The 12,500-nt window shown below is 45.3% G+C and overlaps 1 protein-coding gene across 1 annotated transcript in view; it reads left to right on the top strand.

Annotated features, from left to right (window-relative positions):
- Nucleotides 1–12,500, top strand: part of LOC130376764 (activin receptor type-2B-like) — a 35,552-nt gene that overhangs the window by 16,985 nt on the left and 6,067 nt on the right. The window contains exons 2-6 of the mRNA XM_056583631.1: nt 3,797–4,004; nt 8,774–8,877; nt 9,403–9,551; nt 10,429–10,572; nt 10,823–10,966. Coding sequence (XP_056439606.1) covers nt 3,797–4,004; nt 8,774–8,877; nt 9,403–9,551; nt 10,429–10,572; nt 10,823–10,966 — 749 coding nt within the window. The remainder of the gene's footprint in view (nt 1–3,796; nt 4,005–8,773; nt 8,878–9,402; nt 9,552–10,428; nt 10,573–10,822; nt 10,967–12,500) is intronic.

Here is a 12,500-nt window from a genome sequence, read left to right as displayed (position 1 = left end):
TGAGCATGATGCATTCATGATTATCATTTATGATTATTTAAATGCAGCACTCAGGCAGGTTGACATTAACATATTGTTCCACTTGCTTGGGTTGTGTGTGGTGGAGCTTGCTTGCTCTCTCCAGTCTACTAATGATGATGACGATGATGATGATGATGATGATGATGATGATGATGATGATGATGATGATGATGATGATGATGATGATGTCTCTCATACAGACCCTTCTAGAGCTGGTCTAACACCACCAGAACCCCAACTTTGAATTCCAGACATAATCCCATTGAAATGTCTCATAATGATATCATATATAAGTATTACAAGTACATGTCGTTTATAATTCAGGTTGCTAAATACATATTTGTCAATCCCTGATCACGATAGCCGCATTTTTTCATGGTTAATTTTAATGAACGATCTCACCGTCTTAAAGCATAATTGTATGCTAATATTTCCAGTTATTGACTTAATTCCAAGCATTTTCTTCAATAAATGAAACGGGCTGTTTGGTTATTCAGCTTTGACATGAATGAACCACGGCCGTTTGTTTCTGTAGCGGGTGGTTAGCTCTCTCTCTCTTTCTCTCCCACTTTCACTCCCCATCTCTCTCCCACCCTTCCTCTCTCTCCCCCCCTCTCTCCCTCTCTCTCCCTCTCTATCCGCCCTGTCTCTTTCACTCTCTCTCCCGCTCTATTCGCCCTGTCTCTTTCACTCTCTCTCCCTCTCTATTCGCCCTCTCTCTTCCCCTCTCTCTCCCTCTCTCTCTCTCTCTCCCTCTCTCCCTCTCTCTCTCTCTCTCTCTCTCTCTCTCTCTCTCTCTCTCTCTCTCTCTCTCTCTCTCTCTCTCCCTCTCTCCCTCTCTCTCTCTCTCCTCTCTCTCTCTCTCTCTCTCTTCTCTCTCTCTCTCGCTCTCTCTCTCTCTCTCTCTCCCCCTCTCTCTCTCTCTCTCTCTCTCTCTCTCTCTCTCTCTCTCTCTCTCTCTCTCTCTCTCTCTCTCTCTCTCTCTCTCTCTATTTCTCTCTCACTCTCTCTCTCTCTATTTCCCTCTCACTCTCTCGCTCTCTTTTCGCCCTCTCTCCCTCTCTCTCTGGCTCTTGCTCCGCTAAGCTGCGCGCTAATCGGGCTCTTTCATAGCTTCACACACACACTTGTGTTACCACCAGCCCTAATGAATTTTCAGTTAAAAAAAAATTTGGAGGGAGACTTCCAGCGATGGCTGGCCGGGGTCCAGAGTGTCTGGCTGCGGAGGCACTGCCTCGCCACACTGCTGCCAGGACTCACCAGCGTTTGGCTGGAAGAGCGCTTTTCCAAATGCCACCCTGCGCTTCCCCGCACACCGCATCCAAAACTGGGTTGTGGCGATAATTATACCGTGGTTCTTGGATTAATTAGCGCCGACAGCTGATGGTTTTTATATCGTACTGAATTGTAGTGTCGGGACTAATTTAATTCCGCTACTTCTGTTGTGAGCCCCATGCCCCGCCACCACCACCACCACGTCCTTGTCCCCTAAGCCAGGACAGTTGAAGAAAACAAGCTCATAGCAGGAGGAACATGATACCCTGTTCATCTAGAGACGTGTTTTGCTTGCGTTTTATTTTAATTATTTATCATTTTGGAAAAAGTAAATCTTTCACGTCTGCGCCAGCGGGCTCTGATGCTCGTTGCCACCGCCGACTGACGTTGACTAAAAGAAGGTGCGATTCACCTTAAACGTCTGGCTCTTGTGTCCCTCGGGAGAGTTGTTTTCTCTCCAAGAAGCAGAGGAGCCTAGACGACACGTGTCATCTCTTCAGCAAAAACCCCTGTAGGATTACAGCTATTGTCAGGTTTTCTAGAAGGTTCTCAGCAGTGACCTCTGTCCCCCTGTATTGTATGAAAGCATTAAGGTAGCTCTAATGCATTATACTATCAACTGACACAGAACTGTACAACCTTTGGCCCGCCGTGTTCCAGAAACCACACAGAGGGAGACAGAGAAAGAGAAGGGTGGATCATGGATCCAACCATGGGCAGGATATGGTTGGCATCCATCCCCAATGGGGCAAAACAGCACTGGAGAGTGGCAGTAATGTTTGCTGGTCTTCACACTTATCTTTGCTCGTCTGTGTCAAGTTGGATAGTTATGTGTATGAACAAATTCATTAAAAACATGGCTGATGCCAGGGTGATTGAGTCACAGCCAAAAGGTTCTGAGGTCACACAGTCTACTTGTAGGCGTTCTGGAAGCTAACCAATGCATGCTACCTCTATGTGTGTGTATATGCATTCAGTCCGCTAAATGATTAAATAGCCTCGATGAGGGTTGTTGAATTTGTAGGAGTTGTGCTGGGTTTGGGTCGGGGTATGAGCCCCTTCTGGGTGTCTCTATTCAAGTATCTCAGACTAAAGACTGGCAGGTGCTAACGTTGGCGTCACCCACGGGTGTCGCTGTAGGGTTCCATCCTTTGTAGCATATGTACTAGAATTAGCCATAGCTCCAGCATCACTGAGAACCTGAGAAGACATTTGAGGCACCTCCACAATCTCAACACAGTTTGCAGCACTTGGTGTGTTCTGCAGGCACTAATTGTTCAAGGAGGCATGTTGAGCAGCAACATGAAACTCCAGTGGGAACAAAACCAAAAAGAGGGAAAAGCTACCAAATGTTACACAGAAGAGAGAAGAGCCATTAGCCTCCTTGGGAAGTGCAGATATTTAAGGTTTGTTCTCTTTATACAGTTATTCTCAATCATTTATACACGTTTTCTGAAACAATAGCTCAATTTCTCAAAACTCTAAACACAAACCTGAGAAGAGTTAATAATTTTGTCAAAACTCCACAAATTCTTCTCAAAACATTTTTTTTTTCCCCCAAACAGTAATAATACATATAGGCCTAGCGCATTTTTTTCTGGAAACTCAAAGCGCTCACAGTGAAGGGGAGGAACCTCACTAACCACCACCAATGTGACCCACTTAGGTGATGCACGGCAGCCAATCAGCGCCAGAACTCTCACCACACACGCTTGAGGTGGAGAGTGAGGGAATTAATGAATAAGCCAATTAATCAGGGGCATGATTAGGGGGGCAGATTGAATGAGCCTGGTTGGGTAGTTTTAGGACACTGGGGAATACCCAACTCAGCAATAAGTGCCCACGGATCTTTTAGACCTCAGTGAGTCAGGACCTCAGTTTTGTCTCCTCCGAAGGACGGCACCTTCCGCAGCACAGTGTCCCCTCTGCACTGGGGCATCGGGAATTGATGATTTTGGCCATTGGGAAGGGTGCCACCTACTGGCCAACACCCGAAACCATTCTGGACTCTTGTAGTTGATACATGAGCATGAAGTTTCCCGAATTGTGTGCAATTTTTGTGTGTATACTGTATAAACCATCGAGAAAAACTGTAAATACTATAAAAACAATATAGTCATAATTACTTATTTTTGTTGGCAGCGGGATCAAGGACCTGATCAACAATTATGTGGATGTGTCTGTGTTTCAATGTGTGTTGGTGGTGAATCACTAGTAATAAATGTAGTTAAATTAGTAAAAGTTGTAAAAGTTGTGGTTGCTTTGCATTGTGGGAAAGACCTGAAAATACCTAATCGTTTGATTTGTCTCTCTATCTCTCTCTCTCTCTCTCTCTCTCTCTCTCTCTCTCTCTCTCTCTCTCTCTCTCTCTCTCTCTCTCTCTCTCACCCTCTCCCTCTCCCTCTCCCTCTCTCTCTCTCTCTCTCTCTCTCTCTCTCTCTCTCTCTCTCTCTCTCTCTCTCTCTCTCTCTCTCTCTCTCTCTCTCTCTCTCTCTATCAGGGCCAAGCCATGGGGAGGTGGACATGCGTGAGTGTCTGTACTACAACGTGAACTACGAGATAGAGAAGACGAACCAGAGCGGGGTGGAGCGCTGCGAGGGGGAGAAGGACAAGCGCTCCCACTGCTACGCCTCCTGGAGGAACACCTCAGGCAGCGTGGAGCTGGTGAAGAAGGGCTGCTGGCTCGACGACTACAACTGCTATGACCGGTACACACCACCACCACACACACACACACACACACACACACACACACACACACACACACACACACACACACACACACACACACACACACACACAAGAGGACGACGGTATGGCCTGTTTGTGTCTCCTGGAGGTGACAGGCCGTCCTCATCATCGCCGTGACAACATTCCTGTCATTCCACCGCCCCGTTTGTTGACGGGTGTGCAAATATATATGTAGCCCATTTTCATCCATTACTTGTTTTTGGATGTTGGAGTTGTAGTTCTATGGTAGATTCTATGATTTAAATCCGTTCTGTATGCATAGTTATAATCCAAATGTTCACATAGAAAAAGTTTAGATGATACCAGAAACTATATATATACCATGATTGATCCACTGATTTAAAAGTGAAGAAGTAAATGTTGGTGTTGAATAATGATACTTTTATTGTTTTACTTTTGCCCTTTTCTTTTTGCTATTTTCAACACAAACATCCCAAAAATGATAAGGGAGAGAGAGAGGGAGAGAGAGAGAGAGAGAGAGAGAGAGAGAGTCTACCATGAATCCAGAAATTGTCTGGTTTAGAAAGAAAATGTAATTGTATTTGACCTTCATTTAGTCCAAGGGCGCATTCTTTCTTTCCTTGCGTCCTTGGCAACGGGAGGATAATTTAAAGTAACTGTTGTTTGTGGAAAAAAAGCACTGTGGAGAATCAGACTTTGTGAGATGTGTTTTAAGCCAATATCTCTAACAAGGCTGACATGGTGATGCTTCCTGGCAATATACTTCAAGGTCTAACACACAGGATATAGCAGGTATATGTTGGCCTCTGGTATAATTACAGATGACGGCCACCTCACAGCTGCCTAAGAAGAGTAAACTAGCAAGATGATAGACAACTCTGCTGATTATATAATGACTGGTCCTGGTGATGGAATTGGAAAAGTATTGAGTAGCCCACATCCACTTAAACCATGTATCTTCTTTATAATAGAATATCCACAGCAATCATATTAACTTTGAGTTGAACATATTATCAACATGTTTATATGTCTTTATCGGCAGGGAGCTCGTAATATGATATGATATTAATTTTCTAGTGAGACATCAAGTTTGTTGTTTGTTTTTCACACAAAAATTCAGACACCCTCACATGGACAGCTTTTTTCCCAATCCTTACGTAATTCCCATTTAAATGGTATGTATTGGTAGATACATAGATAACTGAAGTCATGAGAGCGGGAGAGTGAGACCCTGAGCGAGTGTGAGAGAGATATGGAGACATAGAATGAGAGAAATAAAGGGAGTTAAAGTTTCTACCGCGCAAGGGAGAGAGAAAGAGTTGCCATCCATTGGGATGAATCACTCCTCTTCTAGAGATCAGCTGTCTGGAAAAGAAATCGATGCAAGATCCCGCCTGCTTGTTCGCATAAAATCCTAGTATCGCTGCTCCTTCCCTGAGCCACCCCAGCCATACCACGCACCATGCTTCCTAACTAGCTCTTACATGGCCACCAGTCATCTGAGGTGAATCCAGTATTAGTTTCTGCAATGCTAACGCTAAGGCGACTCTGCAATGCCGCTGTGAAGCCATCCCCTCTGTGGTCATGACCTGTCAATGAGAAATCCGGGCCATGACACCAGCGCTATGGTCATAATCAAGACCGTCATCGCCGTGGCCAGAACTACTGCGCGTCTCATCGCCTTGGTCACCATAGCGACGGCGATGCGTGAAGATGTGAGGCCATGATGCGTTATCGGGGTGCATCAACAGTGATGGACTACAGGGCGTCTCGTTAAGAACACCCATCCCAGGAGACGGGGACTGATTAGCTGTTGATGATGAGGCATCTGGAAATGGCATTCATCTCGTTTTCTCTCTCTCTCTCTCTCTCTCTCTCTCTCTCTCTCTCTCTCTCTCTCTCTCTCTCTCTCTCTCTCTCTCTCTCTCTCTCTCTCTCCCTCTCTCTCTCTTTCTCTCTCTCTCTCTCTCTCTCTTGCGCCACCTCTCGCTTACCCTCCTTCTCCCTCTGGTGGCTTTTTCATGTCCATGGTCCTCATGTTTGTCTATTAATATTTGTTCTTGATGGCCTTGACGTGTTCTGTATCCTTCTTTATCTGTCTCCTTTCTCTCTCTCTCCCTCTCTCTTGATCTCCCTCTCTCTGACAGTAGGGCTATGTCTCTTTCTCTATCCATTATAGACGAGTCCTATGTTTGTCTCTCACAAGTGTTGTCTCCCTGTCTTTCTGTGTCAGACTAGACTCTCTCTCAGGGGTGTCATCTCTCTCCCTCTCTCTCTCTCTCTCCCTCCCTCTCTCTCTCTCTCTCTCTCTCTCTCTCTCTCTCTCTCTCTCTCTCTCTCTCTCCCCCTCTCTCTCTCTCTCTCTCTCTCTCTCTCTCCCCCCCTCTCTCTCTCTCTCTCTCTCTCTCTCTCTCCTCTCTCTCTCTCTCTCCCTCTCTCTCTCTCTCTCTCTCCCTCTCTCTCTCTCTCTCTCTCTCTCTCTCTCTCTCTCTCTCTCTCTCTCTCTCTCTCTCGCTCCCGGAGCGTCCGGCCACCGCCAAAGCAGTCCGGCAGTGTATTCCGGGAGCTGAACTGCATTTAAAATGATCGTTCTGCCCGTTCTGCCTCCATGCTGTCTGCGGTCCAACCAAAACAAACTACAGTGACAGAGGCCGCACTTATCTTGCGAACTTAGACCCTACGTCATATGCTGCCCCTTGCAAGCCAACCCCCCTAAGCCACCCAGAGATTTCCACTGATGTCTAAACAACACCGATGGCTCCATAGAGAGCCTCAAGTCTGAATCACTCTCAGGGTCGAGCCTCCTGATACAAAGATGCTGAAAAAATGCAGAGGACATGTCTGAAAACGTTGAATACTAGCAGTGGAGGGGGTCTTTTATTTTCAAAACGTTTTGTTTCTTCTCCCTATTGTGTAGAACAGTGGTTCTCAAACTTTATATACCGCGTTACAACTCAGTAAATATTTTTCTCCCTAAGTGGCACAATTATGACCGATGTTATAAAATATTACAGAATACAACAGTGTGGCCTTGCAACCCTGTTCAGAACGCAGGATGCATTCCTTACAATTATATTATTTGTTGGTTACTGTTGACAACTGTACAAAGGGATAGAACTATAACCCCCCCCCACACACGCACACACACTCTCTCACACACACACACACACACACACACACACACACACACACACACACACACACACACACACAGAGCAAGGGGCAAGTTACAACATTAAGAATAACAACTGTTTTTCATTCACACACACACACACACACACACACACACACACACACACACACACACACACACACACACACACACACACACACACACACACACACACACACACACACACACACACACACACACACACACACACACACACACACGATACGTCCCCCTGTATTGTATACGAACTACCTGTTTGAAAATGTTAGGCTGAATACAGATAATATTAAATGTACTCAGTACATCACCACATACCACCTGTGCTCGGTCCACTGTCGCCCACTTCAGTTTTTTACAGTTCAGCTCGAAAGATTCTCCTCCTGTCCGCACACCTGTCCGGGAGCACGGATCAGGCACGATCACAGTGTTTTTGAGTGCCGTCAGTTTAGCTTGTAATCGTGGATGCGCGTGCTACAACCCAACCATGAAACAGGCTGATATTGAAACAAAAATGGATGTGCCTTTGAGTTTCTTTTTCAGTCTGGAGGAGAAGAATGGACAAACTAAATCCATTCACTCTCTCCTATCAGACACTGAGCAGGGAATCACCTATGCCAGTCAGATACAAAGGCGGGCTGTCCAGTATTATTCTGCTTTGTATAGCAGTGAATATACAGAAAAGGAAGAACCTCTGTAAGCCTTTTGTGAAGGATTACCTAAGGTGTCAAGTGAATTAAACTTGCTTCTTGAAAGACCTTTAGAGTCTCCACTCTGCACTGCAGAGCATGGATGGAAGAAACCCCTAGTGCTGATGGCTTGACTGTGGAGTTGTATAAAGCCTTTTGGGATGTTTTAAGAGACACATTTTAGAAGTCTTCAATGAAGGCCTGTCTGAGGGTGTTTGACCACTTTCCTGTCAGAGAGCAGTGATGACTTTGCTCCCAAAACGGGATAATGTCCATCTCACATGCAATGTTGTGGGTGTTTCTGGACCGATGGGTCGAAAAGTGGGGTTGAAAAGTTTTCTGTGACTAATTTCCTTTTTGGAGCATGGTTTGGGAAAAATAATAAAACAAAATGGCAACCACAACATTTTCTGGTGGGAGACGCCAAATGAATGAGTCTCAATCTCTGGTAGTAGGTACAACAAAGTGGAAGATAACCCAGGCCACCATGCAGTATCAGAGTTGGGCTGTAATGTCAAGTCTGTAACGTCAAAATTCAGATCTTATAAAACTATGAACAATTTGGAGACTTTTACCCGAGACATATTTTACATATTCTGATATTATTTAATGTCAATAAATGTAATTGAAAAATCTCTCTCTCTCTCTCTCTCTCTCTCTCTCTCTCTCTCTCTCTCTCTCTCTCTCTCTCTCTCTCTCTCTCTCTATCTATATATATATATATATATATATACATTTCAAACAGGAGTGTAATGTCTTAGTCTCTCTCTCTCTCTCTCTCTCTCTCTCTCTCTCTCTCTCTCTCTCTCTCTCTCTCTCTCTCTCTCTCTCTATATATATATATATATATACATTTCAAACAGGAGTGTAATGTCTTAGTCTCTCTCTCTCTCTCTCTCTCTCTCAGCCAGGAGTGTGTAGCGACGGAGGACAGTCATCAGGTCTTCTTCTGCTGCTGTGAGGGAAACTTCTGCAACGAGCGCTTCACCCACCAGCCCCCCAACGGACCGAGTGAGTGTGTGTGTGTCTGTAGTGCATTGTTATGTGATATTTTCTGTTAGCATAGTGATGGGAGACGTTTGTCCGTATTACCTATGTGTGTTTATGTGTTCAATATAAACATGATTATTATTCTGTTTTTGGCTTAACTTATAAACCATCTCTTTGTTTGTATTTGTGTGTGAGCATGTGTGACCGAGTGTTTGGGTGTCTTATTTGTTGATATGAACATAACATTATACTGTGTTACTAGCCACATTATAATTTACACTTTACACTTTATAATTAATGATTTAGATACTGTCTGTTTTGTTTGCCCTGTTTATTCCGTCTGTCTTTAATTTAGCATTTCCTTAAGCATTTACTTTAGCGTATTTTTTTTTTCTTTAGTACTTTGTAATCTTATTGTAGTGTATTTTACCCTGTTGGGCTGTTGATAGTAACAAAGGGATTTCCCCTCCGGGGGATTCATAAAGTTCTTATGTATCTATCTATCTATCTATAATCGTTATAATTATGTGTGTGTGTCTCTCTCAGCTTTCCAAAAACCTCCCCCCAGCTCCAGTGTGCTCAGTGTGAGTGTGTATTGCCTGCTGCCCATCACCACGCTGTCCCTGTTGCTGCTCTCCGCCCTCTGGATGTACCGCCACCGCAAGCCCCCGTACGGACACGTGGACATCATCGAGGTCAGGGCACACACACACACACACACACACAACCCCACGTACAAGGGCACATACAAAAGCTCCATGAAGATACAGGTGCAGACATTAAAACATCGATATACGCACACAGACACGCACACGTAGATACACGCATACACATACCGCACACATACAGGTACACACACACACACACACAAATATACACACATACATAAATAGAGGAACACACATAGATACACACATACGTTTTCAGACAGACAACCTGTACACAGGCAAACCGAGATTGTGTCTCTGCTCCCCCTTGTGTTGAGCTCGTGACACTGCAGTTTAGGAGAAGTCCAGTTCAATTTCGGATGGCATTTCAAGCCGCCATTAAAACATGGGCTGTCTTTATATAGCACTTCTCTAGCCCCTATAGGCACTCCAAGAACTTTCAATATAAAACCCCTCAGTCAATTCTAAATCACACTCGTAGGCTTTACAAGGTGACACCCTCCTTGTTACTAGTTAAGAGCTGCATTTTCTTGGATTTCAAGGTTTATCTAGGAGTGGCTGAAGAATCAAACTACCAACCCAAACTTGAAATTAATTTCCACATTCCAAACGGAGCATGCCTGCTCTCGATAGAACAATATAAATGATAAACAGTGTTGTGGCATTTTGCTGGAAGAATACTGTAGAATAGATTAGACTTGAACACAGTAGCGTTGAATACAGCAGAATAGAATAGACAACAGTATAGTAACTAGAAAATAGTATACAAAGACACATATCAGCACACACTTATGGTTAAGTGTTCATCTTACCAGGAATTGCATCAGTCTGATCTCTACATTCTGATGAATGAGTAAGTCTCTCACTCATGTCTTCTCTCTCTCCACAACGCTTCTCCCTGTAGGACCCGGGGCCAGGGCCCTCCTCCCCTCTGGTGGGGCTCAAACCCCTGCAGTTGCTGGAGATCAAAGCCAGGGGGCGCTTTGGCTGCGTGTGGAAGGCCCAGATGATGAACGAATATGTGGCAGTCAAGGTGTTCCCTATGCAGGTGTGTGTGACTGAAAGCTAATGGTGCACTTTCAGATCAAAATTTAGGTTTACCTTTTTATTCAAAGTCTTGGATAAAAGAGACGAGCCAATTAGTCATTGATGGAAGGAACCAGCAACTTTTGTTTGTAGTTACACTCTCTCTCTCTCTCTCTCTCTCTCTCTCTCTCTCTCTCTCTCTCTCTCTTTCTCTTTCTCACTCTCTCTCTCTCTCTCTCTCTCTCTCTCTCTCTCTCTCTCTCTCTCTCCAGGACAAGTTTTCCTGGGAGAGTGAGCGGGACATCTACGCCACGCCGGGCATGAGACACGAGAACCTTCTGCGCTACATCGGAGCGGAGCGCCGCGGCAGCAGCCTGGACAGCGAGCTATGGCTCATCACAGAGTTCCACGAGAGGGTGAGCGTGTGTGCGTGTGCGTGTGCGTGTGCGTGTGCGTGTGTGTGTGTGCGTGTGTGTGTGTGTGTGTGTGTGTGTGTGTGTGTGTGTGTGTGTGTGTGTGTGTGTTTTGTCCAGATAAGAATAAAATGTTATTTAAAACCGGCATTGTGTTGACCAATAGCCCCTTTGACATACACACACACACACACACACGCACGCACACAAACACACGCTCACACACTAGGGCAGGGTATCGTGGCCAATTTCCTAAATCGATTAGATTTCGATTCATAAGGTTCTGAATCTAATAATCACGATTCGAGTCGATTCGATTCGATTCGATCATATGAAAATGGCTCAACTGTGTTACAAAATACAAATGTAGGTTTTAAGTGCAAACTTGTAAATTGGACAGTTTAAACTTAAATCGATCTCATGCCCTGTGAATCGATATTGCAAAATTTAAATGAAATCGATTGAAAATCGATTAAATTGATTTTACCCAGCCCTATCGCACACATTCACAGATTGCACATAATTCTCTTAACCAACAGGACATTTTGTTCATGCAGACACACACGCACGCGCACGCGCACACACACACACACACACACACACAAAAAAAGACACACACTCACACACACACACACACAAAAAAAGACACACACACACACACACACACACACACACACACACACACACACACACACACACACACACACACACACACACACACACACACACACACACACACACAAATAAAATAAAGTAATGCAATGATGGTGTGTTCGTCATGGGGATGTATAAATAAGGACAGTCAGCCGTCCTCCAGGAGCTCATCCAACCCTCAACTGCAGTTTGTAGTTACACTCCCTTACACTCTCTCTCTCTCTCTCTCTCTCTCTCTCTCTCTCTCTCTCTCTCTCTCTCTCTCTCTCTCTCTGTCTTGGCTGTCAGCTGATAGCCATAGCCCCAACCCTAACGCCCCGTGCCCACTACCTCCGTCAGTTGTCCGTTGCCCATTGACTTTGAATGGGGACGGTCGCGCAATGCATTGTGGATCCGTCCGTTGACTTGGAGCGTTCGCCACCGTCAAAAAGTTGAAAAATGTTCAACTTTTTCGGCAGCGACGGATCCGTCATCCAATCAGATCGCGTATGCAAATTTAAGCACTGTGACGCGACTCGGGCTCTGACGATACTGGAAAGCGGGAAAGCGGGTAATCTTGCCTCGCAACAAGCAGGAAGAAGCGGGAAGAACCCGGCGAACCGATTTGATTGGCTGACGGATGCATCTGCAAAGACTACTCCCCCATCCGTCAGCCACGCCTTCTGACGTCCGTTGACTGACGGTGCAGTGGGCACGAGGCGTTAGGCCTCGTGCCCACTGCACCGCAAGATTACCCGCTTTCCCGCTTTCCAGTATCGTCAGAGCCCGAGTCGCGTCACAGTGCTTAAATTCATACGCGATCTGATTGGATGACGGATCCGTCGCTGCCGAAAAAGTTGAACATTTTTCAACTTTTTGACGGTGTGCGAACGCTCCAAGTCAA

The sequence above is a fragment of the Gadus chalcogrammus genome, chromosome 23 (genome assembly GCF_026213295.1).
Source record: "Gadus chalcogrammus isolate NIFS_2021 chromosome 23, NIFS_Gcha_1.0, whole genome shotgun sequence".
Classification (NCBI taxonomy): domain Eukaryota; kingdom Metazoa; phylum Chordata; class Actinopteri; order Gadiformes; family Gadidae; genus Gadus; species Gadus chalcogrammus.
This window is presented reverse-complemented; position numbering and strand designations above follow the sequence as displayed.